At 43.3% G+C, this 23,558-nt stretch overlaps 1 protein-coding gene across 5 annotated transcripts in view; it reads right to left on the reverse strand.

Moving 5' to 3' along the window:
- The window catches only part of NUP188 (nucleoporin 188), a 188,524-nt gene that overhangs the window by 143,854 nt on the left and 21,112 nt on the right, over window positions 1-23,558 (reverse strand). For all 5 annotated transcript variants that reach the window (XM_030207867.1, XM_030207866.1, XM_030207863.1 and 2 more), the window contains exons 6-10: window positions 22,036-22,080; window positions 21,633-21,725; window positions 21,262-21,381; window positions 16,099-16,310; window positions 4,888-5,002 (exon numbers count right to left, since the gene is read on the reverse strand). In XM_030207867.1, the coding sequence (XP_030063727.1) occupies window positions 4,888-5,002; window positions 16,099-16,310; window positions 21,262-21,381; window positions 21,633-21,725; window positions 22,036-22,080 (585 nt within the window). The remainder of the gene's footprint in view (window positions 1-4,887; window positions 5,003-16,098; window positions 16,311-21,261; window positions 21,382-21,632; window positions 21,726-22,035; window positions 22,081-23,558) is intronic.

Raw genomic sequence — 23,558 nt, forward strand, 5'->3', positions numbered from 1 at the left:
CCCGAGACTAAGGGGCTCCGCATGTGACGGTCCCGCCTTCCAAGCCTGAAACAAACTCCAAACGAACTCCGGAGGGAACCCCATACTGCCAGAGGCTTCCCCCCCAGAGTGACTCGAAATCGGGAGTCCCTGAGGCCCCACGACCGGGTCAGTGCCTATCGGGCCCGAATCCAAGATGGCAGCAGTTCCGGCCAAAATCGGGACCACCGCTGAGGCGCCAATCTGAGGCGCACCAACCTCCTGCGAGCCAGCCGACGGAACCTCCGCCGCCAACACCGGCAGCGCAAGGGATTGGGACTTGGGCTCCCCACAAAAACGGCAGGGACCGCCAACCGCGTCTACACCCCGATGTGCACACAGCCGGCAACGAAGCAACTTTCCCGACATGCTCACACACAAGAACAGCTGATTAAAATAACAAACCGGCGAAAACAAAGCCAAGACACTCACCGGCGCCTAGAAAAAAACTCAGCTCTCCCAGACCAGCTGAACAGCTCCGGAACCACCAGAGTGCAGCTCCAGCAGCTCTCTTCACGTGGTGTGCTCTTTTTCTTTTTACTTTATTTGAGCCCTGCTGCTAAAAACTATTCGGCACTCAAGGCTGCAGGATTAACACTGCAGCCGAGGCACAACACTGCCCAAAAAGGGATAGCCAGTGGGGGAGGGACCCGGCCACCCTGGTGTGACACCCCAGAGGGGACAATGGCAAGCCCCAGCGGACCTACCAACCCCTCGCACACCACAGAATTCCAGGAACAGGGATTAACCACTGCTCCCAAAGGAAGCCAAAAATTAAACTAATCTCTCAACAAGGAATCTAAATCCTACCAGACCGGACAAGCTGCACAGGCTGCATGTCTACCCTCTGCTGAGACTGAGAAAATACTGGATATAGATGGCTAGGCACAGGTTATATGTACACAGTTTGAAGTTAGTATTCTCAGTCTCCCTCTGCTGGTAGGCGTGCATAACCCAAGCGTCTTGACCGGTCTGGAGGGTTGCTGAGGAACCTCAATTCATGCCCTCTAGTTCTCACCGCGCACCAAGCTTCAAATACTCTCCAAACCTTAGCCTATGCCAAGGAGGTAAATCTCTTATGCATCAGCAGTAAGGACATAATTATTTTCTCTGTGTAGCCCTAATGCCTCAATTATGGCCTTTCAAGGGCCACGTCATAACACAGTAGTGAGGAAATTCTTCCATTGCAGTTGGCTCCTGAATCAGTAGGCCCCTCTCCTGAGGAAGTCTGAGGCCTTCTCCCACCTTGAGGGGCATCAGGTCCACATAACACAGCCTTCTGGACCAGTCTGGAGCTACAGGAACAACCAGTCCAACATTACAAGAATGACCAGTCTATTCAGCGCAGAAGAGCTTGCAAATATCTGTTCTTCTTTATTTTCTGTTGTTGGGTCCACTCTTTGGAACAAACTTCCCCTACATCTGCAACTCAAGACTTTCTACAGGAAATTCAAGAAAGGCTTACAAAACCTGTTTTTTTAGGAAAACTTTCACTGATTGAAGTTGCTGCTCACTGAAGCAGTGATGGTGGCAGCAGCGCAGGGACACTGGCATGCAGGACCCAAGTTTTTTTCTACTCTTCCTTTTCTTTTTTTGGCGCTTCTTTCACACTATATTATTATTTCAATTTGAAAACTGCACAGATGTGTTCTCAATATGCAGCATATCAAATGAAATAAAACTTGAAACTTGAAAATTTGAAGAGAGGGACCTCAATCTGGGCCAAACCTGAAGCAGGGCATCCAAACTACTGACCCCCTTTCCTTCCTCTGGGTGAACCAAAGAATATTGGCATTTTGCTTGTCACCATTAAATCTATGACCAGAGTCCTCCACTGACTCCTATTCAAGCAAAAAGCTTCCTTTCATAGCTGATATTCATCCTAATTTAGACAGTGCCTGCTAAGGAAGTCCACCTGAATTTTTCATGGATAGCAATGTGGACTGTCAACAAGGGCTTCACATGGGGCTTGGTCCAGTGCAATAGAAGGGTGGCTTCTTACACAACCATCACACTTCTCTTTCTCCCTGCTGGCTGACATAACTTACTGCTGTTGCACTGTTAGAGTTTATCCTGACAGATATGTCGTGGACTAGATGCATGAAGGCATCAACAGCCCTCTATATAGCTCTTGTTGATGGATCAGGATGACTCAGTGTCCAGCAACCTTCCATGCATCAACTACTCTTAACAATGTGTCCCCAGCCAATTAAGTCTGGTGTTTGTTGTCAATACGATTCAACTAATGTCCTCCAAATCTGTGCCCCTTGACAGATTTTGCATACCCAATCTCCACTGCAAGCTATCCCAAGCTAAAAGAGTCCATGGAAGATGAAAGTCATAACTCTGTGACTATGCTGATCATTGGTGCAGAAGTGAACTCTGAAGTGGACTCATATGCCCTCATGCCCAAGGGCTTATGAATCTTCAAAGTTCTCTGCTCTAGGAGGAAGATTTTCCCCTTCTGCAGTCGAACTGTGTCCCTAGGTGTTTGAATAACTGAGAAAGCACCAACTTGCTCTTTCTGAAGTTCAGGGAATGCAAGAGCTGAATCACTTGAGAGATGGTTTAATTGCTTTCAGGTGGTTTGAGTGTTTTATATAAGTCTATCATCTAGATATGGATTAATCAGTACTCTCTCTTTACAGAGGACAGCAGCCACCACTATCCTCACTTTTGAAAAGGTCCAATCTGCTGTAACCACGCCAAAAGAAAGAAATTGAAACTGATAATGATTCCCTTGAATTGTGAACTGCAGGAATTTCTGATGAGGCTTCCAGATCGGTATGTAGAGATAGGCCTCCTCTTTGAGATCTAAGGATATCAGGAACTCCCCCCTTTTGTACCGCTCTGATCAAAGAATGCAGTGTCTCAATTCAGAAATGAGAGACTTGCAATGCTCGATTTACACCCTTGAGAATGAAAATAGGGTGAGAAACTCCCTTCTTTTTTGGGACCATTAAATAAATAGAGCATCTGCCTATGTCCCACTCTGTAGTGTTCCTCAGGGTCCCGTTCCCCCCCCCCCCCCCCCCCCCCCCCCCCCCCCCCCCCCCCCCCCCCCCCCCATCGCCCCTTCTTTTTAATTTTTTTATGTCTTCTTTATGTAAGCTCTTCTTTAGTTCAGGAGAATTACTTTTACCATTTGCAGATGACATTCTACTTTTGATTCCTATCTTACCAACTTACAAAACACTATGGATAGGAAGCCTGTCAGCAAAAGGAAGATAGCCCATAAATTGCTTGAAAAAATAAACAGAGAGATTTATATATTTTTTCCTTTGTTAAACAGAGAGATTTATATACTATCCTTTGTTCAACTGGCAACCAATGTAACTTAATTTGCGTGTCCTTTAGTAGATTTTCAGGAAGCATACGTAGCTTGCTAATACTTCACCCACATTCTTTGAAGGATATAAGGTTTATGAGGATCGCTAAAGCTGTGTTTACTGATTTTAAGATCTCTTACTAGAATGCATTGCCCTCTTTATTAGAACAGATGCAAATTATTTTTCTTTCCGTAAGAAGATCGACTCACTTGTATTGATGATTCAGTAGTTATGCTGTATCAGTTTTTCTCTCTGTATGATGTACTGTTTTTATATGATGTATTAATTTGTTTAGCTAATTTTCTATAATGTAAACTGCCCTGGACCAGCCATGGAAGGATGGCGGTATATAAGTGCACGTTGACATTGACACTGACACCCTCAGCAGTTGGCACCAACCTGAAGATTAATCGGGCAATCTTCACTCTCTTTCTCATTCTAAAAAGGCACTCTCTTATTTTATTTTTTGTAATTTCGGAAAGACCAGAATCAACAAAGAATAACAAGCAGGAGAGAGACCTAGAATCCTCTGTGTGTCTCCCAGTGTAGAGTCAGATACAGCCAGAACCTGGAATCCAACCTGTTTGACCATGCTCAACCAGGCGGACAGTTCTCCAGAGAATACCAAACAACAAGTTGGCTGAACAATACAGGCTCAAAATTCTCTGTTCTTTGACTTAATCTGCTGGCTGATAGGCATAGCCCACTAGTTCTGGACTGGTATAGTGGACAGTAAGGAAAAACCCCTTTTATATCTCCAGTAGGACACAATTTTTCTCAACTATGTCCACATACTCTATGCATACTTTACAACTCCACCTCAGCTCCATGGGAATGCCTATGTATACACTGTAAAAAATTATATGTGCTCTTGTCTGCATGTGTACTTCAGCAGATGTACATATATACATATGTACAATTTTATAATAGCCATTTTTCACACATAAAACACTACAAAATTACCCCAATAATGTAAAGTGGACAAAGTATTGCCATTTCTGAATACATAGTCCCAAAGGAAGGAAGAAATTACGTTCTTACCTGTTATTTTTTTTCCTTTAATCTTACCAGACCAGTCCAGACCAATGGGTTATGTCCATCCACCAGTGAAGTTTTTACATATATTTATATTATTATTTTGGGGGGGGGGCTATCATGCTTATCTGTCTAGGGCTCACCAAAGGATTAATCCTGCCCTGTCCAGAGAGTAGACATCCATCTAGAAAACAAGATCTAATGTATTTAAGGAATGGAATAGAGGAAATCAAGAATCAGATGGATTGCAGATAAAGGAATGGGTATAAGGAAAGCTGCTGTGTCCAGAGGAGACAAACAAGAGAATGTCTCATAACCTTGTCACCCATCCAGTTCTCTACCTTTACTCTGTCTTCAGACATATTCTGTAAAATGTTCCAAGACGAATCTGCTTAATGCCTTGGAGAGCTGCTTTCTTAATGCAGAGATAGTCCAAAGCCCTAGGACTGCTGAGAGGATAATGCACTAGCTGCCACTTTCAGAAGAGAAAAAGTCCAAGGATTACCTGACAAACTTGCCCAGTACAGGCAAACTGGTGCTGTTGGGTCTTGTCATCCAGAGCACATTCATGCAACGAGTCCATGTCCATGCCCTCCACCAGAATAAGGGCACTGAAGTAACTGGAAGGAAAAACGGGTATCAGCAAGTATTTCTTAAGGCAGCACATAAGTGAATGTGTATGTGTATATGAATGTGAAAGTGTGTGTGTATGAGAAAGAGAGACAGAGAGAGAATGTACCAATGCGCGCATGAATAAGACAGGGAGAAAGTATGAGTGTGAATGTGTGTAATGAATGATGTATGTGAAAGTGAGTAGGTAGGTGGGTGCACAGCTGGAGAGAAGCAGCCCTCTTTTTAGGATGTGGGGATGATGAAAAGACAGATTTTGTGTGGGGATAGAGGAAGACAGATGTTCTTAAGTATATAGGCCACAAAATACAATTTTTCTATCTTATTGTATTATTCTGTGTGTTTCAGTATCCAGTATATTTGTATTCTATGTAACATAGGAATGATAGCAAAAGACCAACTGACCCATTCTGTACTGATCATAGTACAGAGCAGTTAAATAAAACATTTCCATATTTTGTATTGTCAAAAATAGATAATGAAATGCTACTAAGTAATAAATGCATTCTGTCGTTATTCATAACAGATCTCACCTCCTACCTAAACCACATGCTTCAACATGGATCCTTTCCTACGGACAAAGGCAACATCTTACTCACACCAATTCCCAAAGACAAGAAGAAAAAGCTAAATGATATAACTAATTATCGTCCAGTGGCATCCATCCCTCTAGTGGTCAAGTTGATGGAAAGTCTGGTAACTAAACAACTTACAAACTACTTGAACAATTTCTCAGTACTACACGCATCTCAGTCTGGATTCCGTGCTAATCATAGCACTAAAACAGTCCTAATATCACTCATGATCAAATTTAAACAAATTATTGCAACTGGCAATAACGTTCTTCTGGTATAATTTGACATGTCCAGCGCGTTTGACATGGTTAACCATGATATTCTATTAAACATTCTAGAATATTTTGGAATAGGAGGAAATGTACTAAATTGGTTTCATAGTTTCCTAACAGCAAGAACATACCGGGTAATATCTAAATCGATCATATCATTGCCATGGAGTCCTGAATGTGGTGTGCCTCAAGGATCTCTGCTTTCACCGATTCTCTTTAACCTAATGATGTTACCATTGGCCAGAGTACTATCCAACCAAGACCTGAACCCATACAGTGGTGGAAATAAGTATTTGATCCCTTGCTGATTTTGTAAGTTTGCCCACTGACAAAGACATGAGCAGCCCATAATTGAAGGGTAGGTTATTGGTAACAGTGAGAGATAGCACATCACAAATTAAATCCGGAAAATCACATTGTGGAAAGTATATGAATTTATTTGCATTCTGCAGAGGGAAATAAGTATTTGATCCCCCACCAACCAGTAAGAGATCTGGCCCCTACAGACCAGGTAGATGCTCCAAATCAACTCGTTACCTGCATGACAGACAGCTGTCGGCAATGGTCACCTGTATGAAAGACACCTGTCCACAGACTCAGTGAATCAGTCAGACTCTAACCTCTACAAAATGGCCAAGAGCAAGGAGCTGTCTAAGGATGTCAGGGACAAGATCATACACCTGCACAAGGCTTGAATGGGCTACAAAACCATCAGTAAGACGCTGGGCGAGAAGGAGACAACTGTTGGTGCCATAGTAAGAAAATGGAAGAAGTACAAAATGACTGTCAATCGACAAAGATCTGGGGCTCCACGCAAAATCTCACCTCGTGGGGTATCCTTGATCATGAGGAAGGTTAGAAATCAGCCTACAACTACAAGGGGGGAACTTGTCAATGATCTCAAGGCAGCTGGGACCACTGTCACCACGAAAACCATTGGTAACACATTACGACATAACGGATTGCAATCCTGCAGTGCCCGCAAGGTCCCCCTGCTCCGGAAGGCACATGTGACGGCCCGTCTGAAGTTTGCCAGTGAACACCTGGATGATGCCGAGAGTGATTGGGAGAAGGTGCTGTGGTCAGATGAGACAAAAATTGAGCTCTTTGGCATGAACTCAACTCGCCGTGTTTGGAGGAAGAGAAATGCTGCCTATGACCCAAAGAACACCGTCCCCACTGTCAAGCATGGAGGTGGAAATGTTATGTTTTGGGGGTGTTTCTCTGCTAAGGGCACAGGACTACTTCACCGCATCAATGGGAGAATGGATGGGGCCATGTACCGTACAATTCTGAGTGACAACCTCCTTCCCTCCGCCAGGGCCTTAAAAATGGGTCGTGGCTGGGTCTTCCAGCACGACAATGACCCAAAACATACAGCCAAGGCAACAAAGGAGTGGCTCAGGAAGAAGCACATTAGGGTCATGGAGTGGCCTAGCCAGTCACCAGACCTTAATCCCATTGAAAACTTATGGAGGGAGCTGAAGCTGCGAGTTGCCAAGCGACAGCCCAGAACTCTTAATGATTTAGAGATGATCTGCAAAGAGGAGTGGACCAAAATTCCTCCTGACATGTGTGCAAACCTCATCATCAACTACAGAAGACGTCTGACCGCTGTGCTTGCCAACAAGGGTTTTGCCACCAAGTATTAGGTCTTGTTTGCCAGAGGGATTAAATACTTATTTCCCTCTGCAGAATGCAAATAAATTCATATACTTTCCACAATGTGATTTTCCGGATTTAATTTGTGATGTGCTATCTCTCACTGTTACTAATAACCTACCCTTCAATTATGGGCTGCTCATGTCTTTGTCAGTGGGCAAACTTACAAAATCAGCAAGGGATCAAATACTTATTTCCACCACTGTATATTTATGCTGATGATGTGACGATATATATTTCGTTCAAAAACGACTTATCAGAAATTGCAGATAAAATTAATCGCAGCTTCCAAATTATGAACTCATGGGCAGACGCATTCCAACTAAAGCTTAATGCAGGAAAGACACCAGGAGGCATATTTTCAAAGCACTTAGCCTTCCAAAGTTCCATAGGTTTCTATGGAACTTTGGAAGGCTAAGTGCTTTGAAAATATGCCTCAATGTCTAGTACTATTATCGCAGTATAATAAAATCAACTACACTAATATAAACACACCAAACCACACTCTTCCTGTTGCGGAAACCCTGAAACTCCTAGGCGTAACTATTGATCGAAATCTTAATCTAGATAGTCTTGTAAAAAACGTTATAAAGAAAATGTTCTATGCAATGTGGAGGCTTAGAAGAGTGAAATCTTTCTTCCCAAGGGAGACATTCCGCATACTAGTGTAATCATTGGTATTGAGCCATTTGGACTATTGTAATTCCTTATATGCGGGATGCAAGGCACAAACCATTAAGAAACTTCAGACAGCCCAGAACACCGCAGCCTGATTGATATTCGGAAAGGCGAAATATGAAAGTGCCAGACCCCAAAACTGCACTGGCTCCCACTGAAGGATCGAACTGCATTCAAGATTTGCACCTTGGTTCACAAAATTATTTACGGAGATGCCCCATCTTACATGTCAGACCTAATAGATTTACCAGAGAGAAACAACAAAGGTTCATCACGCACTTGCTTAAACCTTCACTACCCCAGCTGCAGAGGACTTAAATACAAATCTATACATACATCTAGCTTCTCATACATCTGCACACAACTATGGAATGAATTACCGATCAACATAAAAACAACACACGACTTGACAACCTTCCGAAAATTACTGAAGACTTACTTATTCATAAAGACGTACAAAAAAGATCCTCCATAACGATTTGACTCCCAAATTACTCCAAAAACAACTATTATGGAACTCTCCTAATTTGTTTATTTTAATTACATCCTCATTACTGAATATTATATCTTGTCCTGATATCATTATGTTATGTTTTATCTATTTATCCACTTCCAATCCTTCATGATATACCTTTGCACCTTTATTTGTAATAATTCTGAAATTATTCCGTTAAAATGATTGCTATGATATTCTTATGCACCTATCTGCATCTATATTCTGAAATTCTTATTCTATTAATGTGAATGTCGTTGTAACATTTTGTAAGCCACATTGAGCCTGCAAATGGGTGGGAAAATGTGGGATACAAGTGCAGCAAATAAATAAATAAATAAATTCCTGTCCACTGTAAAGAAATGCAACCTGCGATACTTTAAACATTAAAACTAGGGAATGTAAAAATTACAGTATATAGCAATAGCTGGAATCTGTGAATTCTGAGGACAACAAGTAAAGCCTTTGCTAATTAGAGGAAAATTCCAGTGCCCTGCTGAACTTTGAAGGCTGGACATATGGAAGAAAGGGGGTTACTGCTTTGGTATGTTTGCATTATGAGCCTCTAAATGCCTTCGCTATGAGCCAGGGGAAAGAATGAGGAAGCCTACACACTGACATGCAAAACTCTAAACAAGCAATGATCTCGATGAAGTTGGAAACGTTACAGAACATTCCTCTGAAATTATGTGAGTCTCTTTCTCTCTCTCTTCTGCTATCATGCCTTTCATTCTGTAAATACTTCCCGTAACTAATGAAGATCTCCTTGGGATGATTTCTGAGGAAGACAGAACCAGATTCTGGGATTTCTAATGCACACCACACTGTTAAGGTTATACTTAGATTCTATCTGGTCAATATTCAGACCACAGCACTCAGTGTTTTTTTAAATGCTGACTGCTAAGGGCCAAATTAGCCCTGGATATTCAATGCCAGGTTATGTCTGGGCACCAGCACCGAATATCCAGAGCTAACTCAAAATAAAACTGGCCACCAGAGCTTATGTGGGTCCCAGTCAATATTCACAGCTAGGGTCTGTATAAAACACTTACACTGGCTCAGCTGAATATCAGCTGGGACCTGCATAAGAGGAAAAGGGGACCTTGGCCCCTACAATCCCACCCTCTGGTCCCGATCCCTCCTCTCCCTCCGGACAATGATAGTCCTGACCCGAACCCACTGGGCCTACCTGGAATCTCCCTAGCGTCTAGGGGGTCATACAGACAACAGTAATGTCCACTTACTCCTGTCGCAGGTCCAGCTGTAAAATGGTTGTCACAACCCCCTAAGCAGCACTCACAGACTCATCACATAAGTGTATTATGTGAATCCTTGCTGAATATAGTCCAGGATCCGCAAAAGCTCTGGTGGTCAACTTGTTTTGATTTAGCCCCAGATATTCAGTATTGGTGCCCAAACATAGGCTGGTATTGAATATCCAGGGCTAATTCTGCTGGGGCTATCGTTATCACCGGGGGGGGGGGGGGGGGGGGGGGGGGCACCTGAAACCCCTTTTACTGCTGCTACCCAGAACTTAACCAGGCATCAGCCAATATTCAGACCGATGCCCGGTTAGCTCAGTGGCAAAAATTAGAACATTTTTTATTGCTGTCAACTTTAGCTGCTTACTTTTTTTTTTTTTTTAACTTACAAGTTTTATTACACATCATAGAAACAATACATGAGAAATACAAACTTGCTGTCCCATGTACAGATGTAACCATTGCTCTGATCATTTATACAAAGTTTTACCCCTCTCCTTTCCTTCCTCCACCAGAATACCCAATCCTAACATTATGTAGCAAACCAAGAAAAAGACACCGAGAACCATTATAAAACACTCCCAGAAATACAGTCTGAATATCGCCACTAATCAATTAAGTACTGGCTCTCCCCAGGCTTCACCCAAGCTCCACCCACAGACCACCCAAGCACTAACCCACTAGCTACTAACTGTCTGGTAAAGTGCCATTGAATATCAGTGGTTAGGCGGCCACAAGCAATTTAACTGGCAAGAACCTCGCCTACCCAGTTAAATCATATTGAATATCAGGCCATATAATGTTTATAAATTTCAGTTTAGGTGTTTATTTTTCAGGCAGTTAGGTTCTTGGATTATAAAAATAGATATTTATCAGTGCTTCTGCACTGCAAAATTAAATTTTAGGGAACTTTTCAAGTGGAATTACTTCTCTCTTCTAGTCTCTTTTTTTCTGTTTGCCCCTCAGCCTCTTTCTTTTGATTTTTCCCTTCCAGTTTCTCTCTACTGTTTTGCTCCCCACTCTTAGCCCCTCTCTCTCTGGCATTCTTCATCATTCTGTCCTTTGAAGTGATCGGATGATGTTATCACAATGGACTGGCAAAGAGAAACAGTATTTTTTTTTTTAAGTTTCAATATTATAGAAAGGACTGCAAACATAACAGCAAAACCAGCATCACAGCATATAATACAAACCGCTACAGAAACAGAGACCCCCAACCTTCCCCTTCCCCCAGGGAGTTGTGGAGCCCACAACCTTAGGTTCTGAGGTCTTAAGGAGATCTCCATTGTTCATAAAGTTGCCAAATCTTTGAAAATAACAACAAACATCCACGTCTCAATGCAGTTAATTTGCACATTTGAAAAAGAAAGTCCAATTTCTGAAGAATGTGGCAGTGGCGTAGCCAGACAGCCAATTTTGGGTGGGCCTGAGCACAATGTGGGTGGGCACAAAATTTTCTCTCTCCCCCCACTCCTAGCCAAGCATCTGTTCCCTCTTTCTACCCTCCTCGCCCTCATAGCCTATTTCCCTATACCTTTTACCTCCCATCACCAGCATCTTCCTGTTCCCTCTCCCTTCCCCCATTGTCCAGCATTTTCCCTTTCTCTTCCCTACCATCCATTGTCTATCTTCTCTTCCTGGATCCATCTTCCCTCTTTCTCCCCTCCCCTGCTTGTGCATCTCTCCTTTCCTCTCCTCTTCTCCACCTTCTTCATGTCCAACTTTTCTCCCGCTCCCTGCCTTGAGCCCCTGGTTAACATCTCTCTCCCCCTCCCACCATCTCTCCATCCTTCCTTTCTCTCACCTCAATGCCATGTTCAACATTTCCCCTCTCATCTCTCCCTCCCTTCCACTTTCATGTCCAACACGTTTTTTTTCTCTCATGCCCTGTCCCTCCCTCTCCCCATCCCACCCATATCCAACCATTCTCCCTCTCTTTTCCCTTGCAGCATCTCTCCGTCCCTCCCCCTATCTGTCTCACTCCCTCATCCCAACAGTGCTCCTGTCTCTCCCTGACCCCCCCCCACCAGCACACACACACACAACAAACCTACCACCCGCCAGCATGCTGCAGGTTTTTTTTCCCTCCCTTTCCCCAGACACCACTCACTGACATGCATGCTGCAGGCCTTCTTTCCCTCGGGCCGTCCCTCCCCTTCGGGCAGCGCCGCAGTCTACCTGTACAGGAAAGCTGCACGGCACCGGGTCGTCCTGCCGCTACGCTGCTGCCCTCCGCTCCAGTCATCATCTTTCTGGCACAGAGTTCTTCTGCTGCTTATCTGCAGCGGATCCGCGCGCTGCCAGGGCTGTGTGCTGCTGCGACTGCTTCCTCTGCGCTGGCCCCGCCTTCCGCCTCTTCAAGAAGGCGGGGCCAGCGCAGAGGAAGCAGTCGCAGCAGCATACAGCCCTGGCAGCGCGTGGATCCGCTGCAGATAAGCAGCAGAAGAACTCTGTGCCAGAATGATGATGACTGGAGCGGAGGGCAGCAGCGGAGCGGCAGGATGACCCGGTGCCGTGCAGCTTTCCTGTTCAGGTAGACTGCGGCGCTGCCCGAAGGGGAGGGACGGCCCGAGGGAAAGAAGGCCTGCAGCATGCACCGTTGCTGGGTGGGCCTGAGGCCAAAGTGGGTGGGCCCCGGCCCACCCAGGCCCACCCGTGGCTACGCCCCTGGAATGTGGGATACAGATGGCATAGAGTTTTGCTTCCAGTTCCATGTCAATGCCAGCTTAGCCACTGTAAACAGATGAATAGCCAACTTATGTTGATCCCAGTGGTGTGCTGGTAAATGTTTAACAACAGGCTCTCTCCCAGGTAAATAAAAGATTTAAACCACGCAGGGTGGCAGGAGCAAAAAGAGGGATGTTGGGGGGGGGAGAAGAGGGTGGGCAGGTGGACATGGGAGTGGGATGGCAGGGGAGAGAGGAGCATCAAAGCCATCAATGGACATGGATGGAAGGGCAGGGCCCAGGGAGAGAGGAGAAATTGCTGGACATGGAGGGGAGGGCAGGGAACAGAGGAGAATTGCGGGATATGGATGGATCAAGGGGGGAAGGAGAGAGAGGAGAATTGCTGGATATGGATGGATAGATGGATGGAGAGCAGGGGAGAGGACAGTTGCTGGAAATGGGTGGATGGAGGGGAGGGCAGGGGAGAAGAGAGTTGCTGGACATAGGTGGATGGAAGGGAGGGGAGAGGAGAGTTGCTGGACATAGGTGGATGGAAGGGAGGGCAGGGGAGAGAGGAGAGTTGCTGGACATGGATGGATGGAGGGTAGGGCAGGGGAGAGAGGAGAGTTTCGCGACATGGATGGAGGGGAGGAAAGAGAGGAAGGACATGCACATGGATGGAGGGGAAGGGAGAGAGAAGAAACGCTGGACTTGGATGGAGGGGAGGGAAGAGAGAGGAAGTGAGATGAACATGAATGGAGGGGAGAAAGGAGAAATGCTGGACATGGATGGAGGAGAGGGAAGGGAGAGAGAAGAAATGCTGGACATGGAGGGAAGAGAGAGGAAGGAGATGAGATGAGGGAAAAGGAAGAGAGGAGAAAAACTTCACATGGATGGAGAAAATAGGCAGAAGCTGGGTCCACTGGATAGTCAAGTCTGCGGAGGACCCAGCTTTTACTTATGGAGGGCAAGAAATGAAGAAGAAAGGAGGAAAGAAAAGAAATAAATGGAAAGGAAGCCCTGGAAACGGAGTCAAGGGAACAGATAGAGAGCAGCAGAATCAGATACTGGGCCAGCATGATCAGAAAAACAAAGTCACCAGACAACAAAGGTAGAAAAAAATCATTTTATTTTCATTTTAGTGTTTGGATTATTTATTTATTTTTATTTATTTGTTACATTTGTATCCCACATTTTCCCACCTATTTGCAGGCTCAATGTGGCTTACATAGTACCGGAGAGGGGTTTGCATACTCCGGTGTAAACAAATACAAGGTGATGTTGTGGTAAGATAGAGGTAAAGTTCATGTGGCACGGCCACATTAGGGAATTGTTCAACGGAAGAGTTGTATGTCATGTCCACTTTGAGAATTTACATCTGCTATCATATTTTGCAATGTATAGCAACGTGCTTCTTCCTGTTTTTCTAGTATTGTGCTGCATGCAGAGTCTATCTTCTTAGGATTTCAGGTTAATTTTTGAAGAATTTGAATAGGGGCTATCTCTGTTCTGCATGTATGACTGCGAGGCCAAGTGGCCATGGAGGGAACAAATGCAGAATTCCCGTGACATGGCCATGGCTGTAGCAGTGCAACCAAACCCACTGTTCCCCATTCTCTCCAGTAGCTTAAGAAATGGGGTACCTTCACACTCTGCCTTGTTAACATCAAGTCCATTATTGGAGTGCCCATCTGAGCCTTGATAAGTGCGAAGGCTTTCCCTACATCCCAGAAGTGCATGCTGAAGAAGTACACCTGCACATTTTGGGGAATCTGAAATTTATGCTGCCAATATTGTTCTATAATGAGTTTTAGCCCAAAGAATCAGTAAGGAGGCCTCCTTGGCCATCCCTTTGCGCCTTGCACCACCCTGACGACTGACATAAGCCACTGCTGTGACACTGTCTGAAAAAACTCTGATTGCCTTTCAGATAGCCCTTGTCTCTAATCGCTTGATCGACCAGAGTCAGTCAATCTTTATTTGATATACCACTCATTAAGGGAATATCTAAGCGGTGTACAGTAAAATTATTAGAAGAGTGGGAAGGGGGAAGAAACAAAGAGCCCTATATTACAATTTGGCGGCTATAAAGCAGCAAACAGAACAAAATAAATATATTGAAACCAAACAAAATTATGGGAGGCACCTGGACTCCTCCAGGTGTCTCCTGAGACAGTAGTCAGTCCCTGCAGGACTCTGGATGTCGCCTCAAACCAGACTCAACCAAATTACCAGTTCTCCAACTAGGCCCAGGAGCTGCCAAACCCAAACCAACTCATGGAATACCCATAACCATCTGCTGGAGACAGAGAATAACTGAAGAGCCTGTGACTGCACAGTGTCCTATACGGACTCACAAGTCTATTCTGTCTCCATGTAATGCCCCTCGGCAGAACCCATTTGTCTGGACTGGTATGTTGGATGGCACGAAAAACCTAATACACAAAATTCTGACTCAATATAAGAGAACACATTGTCTTCCCATCCTTCTGTAAAAAAAAAAAAAATTTCAAATGACATCTGAATAGAATAGTGCCAGAAATTTTCCCCAAGGAAACAAGAAGGTAAATACATTCAACACTAGAAAAAGGAAATTTTTTCAGAATAAAGACACAGACTACAACAAGTGTAAGCATGGTTCATGGAATTCTTTCAACCCGTGTGTGTGTGTGTGTGTGTGTGTGTGTGTGTGTGGTTGGTGCAGTTGCAGAGTTTAGTTTTTTTGGTGGGGCAGTTTGCAGGGTAGTAGGGCTTTTGAGGGAGAGCTGCAGGAGGATTTTCTGACATTGGGAAAGTTTGAGAGTAGTGGGGAAGTTGAAGGACTAGTTTGTGGGTTTTCAGTCAGTTTGGGGAACGGTGGGGGCAGGTGCAAGGGTGTAGTTTTTGGAGTGGGAGAGTTTATTTGGTTTTATTTTATTTAAGTTCCTTATTTCTTGTCATCTCACAATAGTTCAAAACAAGTAACATTCAAATACAAGCACAGAGAAAGGAACACTTACAAAATATACCACACGAAATCCAATACTATACCCTAGTTGGGACAGTAGAGAGCAGGGAGAATGAGTTTGAAAGCAGGAATTCCCTGTTATGTTTCACTGTATCTAAGTTTCTATGCCACAGAAGCTGGAAGTACTTCTCCCATTCATAATAAGTGGGCCATTTTTTTTTGGGGGGGGGGAGCTTAGTTCTCTAGAACCCTCTGCTCGATTTGGCCCATTTTTTTAACTCAATGTGTCTTTTTAACCATATCAAGTTTTATACCATTCCATTACATTTTTGGAGAGTTATTTTTCTCTCAGACAGACATTTCTCATTCTCTTCTGTATAATTCTCTCTCAGCTCATTGTTTGGAAAGAATGAAAAAGCAGACCTTCCCCAAGAGAAATAAACCAATTAAATTTGGTGCTAGGCTTGAGTACCTCCTATTTTCCTGAGCTAATCTACTGCCCCTCCCTAGTGCATAAACATTCACACTCACCCAATCCGTTCAACTATTGGATCCGTGCTTTCATCCAGTAAGTGACGATTCGTCTGTCGGCGTCCAAAACCCTGCTCTTTAAAGATTCTGGTGAATGTGAGAAGCTCTACAGGGGACATCTCAAAATAGGCAAAGTGCAAGAAGATGATCTCCAGCAGCATAGCCTGCTCCCGGAGGCACTGCAAAAACCAGCGAGATGCCCGGCGCTCTGTCTGTACAAATCAGAGACAAGTTACAAGCTGCTCCAGTCCATTAATGCACTATTAATATATCTGACAGCCTAAGTCTGCTTCAGCTCTTTGTGCACCTAATACAACATGGAGGACAAACTAATAATATCTTTAATGCACTTATAGAAAGGAAAAAATTTGGTCTTACCTGCTGATTTTCTTTCCTTAAGTCCTATCAGAACAATCCAGAATACATGGGTTATGTCCATCAGCCAACAAATAGAGACAGAGACTTAAGAGCTGTAAACACTGCCCTTTAGAAAGGTACCATGCAGCCATGGCTCTTCAATGTTCCTGTCCACAAAGCAAATGTTGATAAAATCCCCGTCCTAAAAATTCTCAATGGAGGGATCCAAGAGTCCTTAACCATAAAGCAGCACACCTCTGAGGAAACCCAAAGGATCCTCCAGCACCCTTTCATAGCCAAAGATGAAAATAAAAATTGCAACCAGAGCACAACTGTTCCTTGTTCCTTCTCGCCCAGTACTTCCCTCGCCCTTAATTGTCTTGTCTGTCTGTATTATTTTAGATTGTAAGCTCTATTGAGCAGGGACTGTCTGTCTGTGTCAGGAGTTAAGCGCTGCGTGCATCTGGTAGCGCTATACAAATGTTAATAATAATAATAACTGAACAATTCTACTAGGGTAGTACTCTGGAATGGTCTGGTGGGGAAAAAGGATAAGTTAGATTTTACTTGTTAATTTTTTTCTTTAAGTTCAGCCAGACCATTCCAGAACACGTAAGATATAACAAAGCACCCCTTACAGTGGGCAAAATGAAAAATAACGCTCCTGCATTCTCTCTAGCATGAACATTAGGCTACAGTGCTAGGAAAATAATTAAACGATTCCCACTGAAGAGAGCTGCCTGAAATTCTGCCCAAGATACTGCTACACTTCTGTTCAAATATACTCAAAGGGCTTTAGGAGGCACCTGACCCTTGAGAATATATGCTGACGTTCATTGCTTCCTTAAACTAATGTGCAAAAGTACATTTGATAGTGGCTTCACCTTTTTTTCACACCTGCAAACAGTACAAACAAGCGGTCCAACCTGTGAAAGTCATTGGACCAACTATAGAAGAGAATGCTGCAAAGAGAGGACACACATATGGTATCAATAATGGGGAGACATTGAGTCTACATGAAGGGATGCCCTCCTCCTTTTTCTTTCACCACCCACTTTTTTTTTTTTTTTTTAGTTGTTCTGTATTGGGGGGGTGAAAGTTTAAAATGTGTGGTAAAATTAACTAATTCAAGGTTTCTCTATGTTTCAGAATTATTAGATATATAGAACATTGATATTTGTTTAAATTAAAAAAAAAAGATCTTCCAGGGATTCTTTCTTCAGAAGTTCCAAGGGTGAAAAATCAAGTGCACAAAGAATAAAATTAGGGTTCCACAAAAGAACCACCAAAATGGGCCAGTGGATGTAAATGCTCCAAGCTTTTAAGGAAACATCCTACATCCAGATGTGGCAATAAGGAAGTCCCTTCTAGACAGTGCATTTTTTTCTAGCAAAAAAGGTGCCGGTACTCAAATGCCAAGCCACTCTTCAGGGGTGAGGTGATCACTGAGGGACCTACCCCACAATAGCCAGGTTCCCTGCAATCAGTCACAGAATATATGACAAGGCATAATTGGTATTTAGAGCTTGAGCTCTTTCATTAAAACTTGAGGACCATGGGTCAATTTTAGCAGACAATGCAAAAAGTACTGGTACTCTGTACCTCCAAGTATCCCCTCAAAAAAGCCCTGCTTCTAGACAACCTCAATAACATGCCAACACTGCTACCCAAACTTTTAGGGAGGCCGAGAATAAGCCATTTTTCTGACCATCTAACAGAAACAAAATTTGGGCAGCAGCACACCAAGACTCAATCTCTCCAGATTCTAGCATAAGTAGAGCTTTTATCTCATGTGTAAGAAAGTTGTGATAACCCTGCCCTTTATGTCTTTAAATCTTAAGCATGCCATTTCAAGAGTCAAGCCATAAGACAAAAGTGAGACAAGTAATCCATCGGCACTGAACACCACATGAGAAGGCCTTTCTCCTGTGGAAGTTTCAAGCTCTCTCTCAAGTCTAGGTCAGAGCATGGTGGATAGACCAGATAAAGATGGTGCAAACAAGCAGGAGGAGGACAGCATATGGTAAGTAGGTAAAACTGCAGGAACCAGAAACAAAAGGCTGATTAGACAGCAGATTAAGTAAGCAAGAATAAAGCAGTAACCAATAAGGAGAATGCAGAGCTGGATACAAACCAAGCACAGGATACGCCCATTGGATGACTTGTTAGAATTCCTTATATGGTGGACACAATTCTTGCTGGTCTAATGGGCTTTCTCTGGGATTATGGGGGGCCTCCTTCCACAACCCCCAGTCAAAGACTCTAGGGACTGTGCAACAGTTGTGACACACAGGGCCCCAGGTTCGAGCTCCAAAGCTCCTAACACCCACCTGGAGACAAATGACATCAGTATACCAAAGTCATCTAGGCCAATCAGCACCACTAAGACTACTAACTTGAGATGAAATGTCACCCTTTGCAAAGTATAGCCAAAAGTTCCATGGGAGAAAGACATACATGACTTCTGACCAAAGCCAATCCTGCAGAAGGGCATCAGTCTTGTTGTCATCAAACCCATCACCAGAGTTCCCCATCATTTCAGGATTACAAAAAAGACCTTCTTCAACAACCCCCATTTACCCAGATCAAGGGAGTGTCTGCTCAAGTAATCCGCTTGCACTTTCCTGGAACCATGATGTGAGCCACTGACAACACTAGAAGATTAACCTTGCCCCACTGCAGCAAAAGGGAGGCCTCCCTGGCTACTATCACATGCTCCTTTTTCTCTCTGCTGAGATGTCACTGCTGTGCCACTGTCTGAAAACATTCTGAATGCCTTGCTCTGAACCAAAGGTTGGAATGTCAGCAGGGCTTTCCATGCAGCTGATTGAGAATGATGCCTCAGTTGCTGATCAGTGCCACTTTGTCCAGGCAATGAACCCCCAACTAACTAGACTCATGTCCACTGTCAGCACCAATTAATCAACAGCTTCCAATTGCATGCCCTTCAAGGGATTCTGAGGGTTTATCCACCACTTCAGATTGTCTTTGCCTTCCAAAGTTTAATGAAGGTGTAGTTTGTAACTTTGGCACTGTACTGTCTTAGAAGTGACAACTGTAGAGGTCACATATGAGCCCAAGCCCATGAGACCAAATTGAGTGTAACTGTCATGGATACAGTCTCAGGCATATAGCACTTTCTTCACCATGACAGCCCAAATCTGGCCCTGTAGTTTAACATTCTCTTTCAAATATTTGTCTAGACTACTTAAAAAATTGATTATTTCTACTGAAAGGCACTATATCAAATCTCATTAAACATCATTATCATAAAGAGCTGCTCTACTAGGACAGACCAAAGATACATCTAGCCCAGCATCCTGTTTCCAACATTGGCCAATCCAGGTCAGAAGTACCTGGTAGAATCACAAAAAGTAGCAAGATTCCATGCTACTTAAGTCCAAGGATAAGCACTGGCTTTCCCCAGGTCTACCTTAATAATATTTATGGTCTTTTCTTCCAGGAATTTGTCCAAACCTTTTTTCCACGGTAACTGGGTTGAGGGGGAGAAGATAAAACCAAAACCCCATGAGATCTGCCAGGTATGGGGAGGGATGCAGCTGCCCCCTCAGGACCCTGGATACCCTCTCACTAGTACGGTTCACTGGAGGGCCAGTTCTCCAACTGTGCCTAGAAGATAACTCATCAGACCTATCTTCTGATGCACAGAATGCCCATCACCATCTGCTGAAGACAGAGAATACTGAAGAGCAAGCAGCTGCATGACGCTTTTTATAGGGCAAGACTCACAGCTCAAGAGTCTGTCTCAATCAGCTGGCTGAAGTTCATAACCCATGCATTCCGCCTGGTCTGGTGGATAAAAAGGCCCTCAAGCCTGACTCCTGTAGCCAGTCCAGGTATTGGGATACTACCTCAATATTTATTTTTATTTATTTGTAGCATTTGTATCCCACATTTTCCCACCAATTTGCAGGCTCAATGTGGCTTACATTTGCCGTAATGGCGGTTGCCATTTCCGGGTAACAGAATTACAAATGGTATTGCGTTAAGGTGTATACATACAAGGTAACATACATGGAACGTAACATACATGGAACAGGTCATGGTATATATATATACCATGTGCATACATACATGGTAAAGAAGAAGAATACATTATGGTATTGCATGAAGGTTCCTGAGTAATAAATTGGATTGTAACATACATTAGGTCATCGACTATAGAGATCATATTCGACGTAAGGATTAAAGTATTAATGGTTGTTCATAATCGCAAATAAGTTAATCAGTCAAGTGATGGGATTTCGGTTTTGTCTAGAACGTGTTAAGTCTTATTATCTAGTGTTTAAGATCGATGTTTGTGGTATGCCTTTTTGAACAGATCAGTTTTCAGTAGTCTTCGGAAGATAGTTGGGTCTTGCATTGTTTTTATGGCTTTTGGTAGTGCGTTCCATAGCTGCGTGCAAATGTATGAGAAATTGGTCACGTATGTGGATTTATATTTTAGTCCTTTACAGTTAGGGTAGTGTAGATTGAGGAATGTGCGTGCTGATCTTTTTGCGTTCCTGGTAGGCAGGTCTATGAGATCCGACATATAGGTCTGGGCTTCCCCGTGAACGATTTTGTGAACCAGAGTACAGACTTTGAACGCTATTCGTTCTTTTAATGGGAGCTAGTGTAGTTTTTCTTAAGGGTTTGGCAGTTAACAGATATGAACAACCCACTTTTCTTCTTTTCCTTTCTTTGCAGTATACTGAATGTATTTACCTCCCTCCCCCTCCCCCCTCAATAGCCCAGGAAACTGCCATGACTTTCTAAGCACTAAAAAAACAGTCTACAAAATACCATAAGATTTCCATGTGTCTCCCATGTTGGAGCTTCTGCTTTGTAAAGAGTCTCAAACTGTCTGCGGTACTTTATAACCAATTCCTTTTCCAGTTTATCCACACACCGCTGGTATGCCACCTGTGAAAGAGACAACAGAACAGCACTGCAGTGTACATAAGCACTGTATACACTGTGGCACTAATATTCTACCCCAAAGAATTTAGAACCCAAAAAGGTCAAGTGACTGACATCAAGCACTAAACGACACTGCCACCCCCAGTCCAGTATCACATCTGAATATGTTTTAACAATGCATGCACTGGAAATAAAATCAATACTGGCAAACATATTATGGGACATTCAAGAGAGATCTGCTCTTTGGGACTTACCCTGTATGGGTGCCTCTCATCCTGGAAGTAGGTAAGCAGATGCAGGACACAGCGCAGGATACACATGCGTTCTTCATAATAATAATCTGCAATCTGTGACAGTAGAGCATCAGCATAACTAGCTAAGACGTAACACACATCTCCATATTCCTCCATCAGCAGTGTGACTTGCCCCTACCCATCTACAACCCTCCCTCAACATCTTTTCTGTTTCATCACTATTCCTTCAGCAACAGCTCAGGACTTCCAGGAATGCAAAACAATATGAACAAGAACCAGTGTTATGCCAGTACTATGGTCACACATGGTTCAAGAAACTGTGTAAGAACTTTATGGTCAGGATCTCATGCAGTCTGTGATTTCTGCACAGCAATAATATAAAAAAAGAAATGATTGGACCAACCTTCAATATTAGAGCTTGACTCTGACGTTCATCCTGCAGCATAGGCTGAAAGTGAAGAGAATAGAATAAAAAACTGGCAAGCAGATTCACAAGAAAAAATGCTAAAAACAATACAAAACAATGGACACCACTGAATGCAGTCAGCATGTCTGTAACAAGGTATCCCATTTACTGCACCCAGGAGCTCCATTTAGGATTCTCCCTCCTCCAAATGCTATGTTTCCTGCACATAAGTTTTTCAGATCTTTCTGGGCGATTTGGAGAGCAGATCAGTTTCAATGTCATCAGCTGATGGAATCACCTATGTGTGGATACCTTATTTGGCTTAACATAAGAATAATTTTATTCAAAAGTAGGGGACACTATTAGCAACTCTAGAGCTATTGCAATACAATGTTTAACACTATCTCTCCAGAAAACTGTAATTTTTCATCAAATGGTCACTTTATTCAATATTAATGCTAATACAATATATGCCTTAAATTACTTAACCTTCCAACCATTACCATTCATCCAACCATATTCTCTAACCTCACACACTTCACACCACCCCACACTCTGTTGAATCACTTCCTGCTTCCTGAGAAGCCACTCACTGTTCTGTACATTAATTAGCACAGAATAACTGAACAGTTAAATTTTCATTGTTTCTATCAATGTTTATTAGTTTGATCCTTCCATAAATTGGAGAACGTCTTTCAACACCAAAACACTGAATAATAGAATTCTCACAGAGCTTAGGAATTCCTTTTCTCTCCTAATTTTTAATTGACAATGTGTCTGTTGTTATAAAGAATCTTGAAATTATTCCACAGTCACTCAATGATAGCCCAACAAAATAACTGAACAGTTCAATTCTGACAAATATTCATTAGTTTAACTCTTCCGTAAGTTGAAAAAAATGTTTTTCTTTGCAACTCTGAGCCACAGTTGGCACTATATCCTTCAGCCCTGCGTAAAGCCTGAAAGAGAGCCCAGGGATAATTTTCAACGCTGTTCAACAATTCAGATGATAGCAGCACAATCCTCGTTCTTCAAAAGGAATAGCCATACCCGGTCAGCCCAATAGTCCATCTAGCCCAGTACCCTACAGAAACCCAGTTAGTAGCAACATTCCATGCTACCAGTCACGGGGCAAGAAGTGGCTTCCCCCATGTCCATCTCAATAACTGACTTTGAACTTTTCCTCCAGGAACTTGTCCAAACCTTTTCTTAAACCAGATATACTAACCGCTGTTCCCACATCCTCCAGTAACGATTCAGATCTTAACTATTCTTTACATGAAAAAATATTTCTTCGTATTTGTTTTAATTAAAAGTATTTCCATGTAAATGGCTTGTCTATAAAGAACACTTCCATCTCTACTGACTTAGAGGTAATCATTTCCCAATCTCTCCAGGTGATAGCAGACAAGCACCAGAATCTTCCCTGCCCCAGAACCATACTCATTTTCCAGCAGTCTGAGAAATCAAATGCTTCAGGATTTTTGTTAAACCAGTAATATGCAGTGAGTTACTGCTAA

This window comes from Microcaecilia unicolor, chromosome 6, assembly GCF_901765095.1.
Source record: "Microcaecilia unicolor chromosome 6, aMicUni1.1, whole genome shotgun sequence".
NCBI lineage: Eukaryota > Metazoa > Chordata > Amphibia > Gymnophiona > Siphonopidae > Microcaecilia > Microcaecilia unicolor.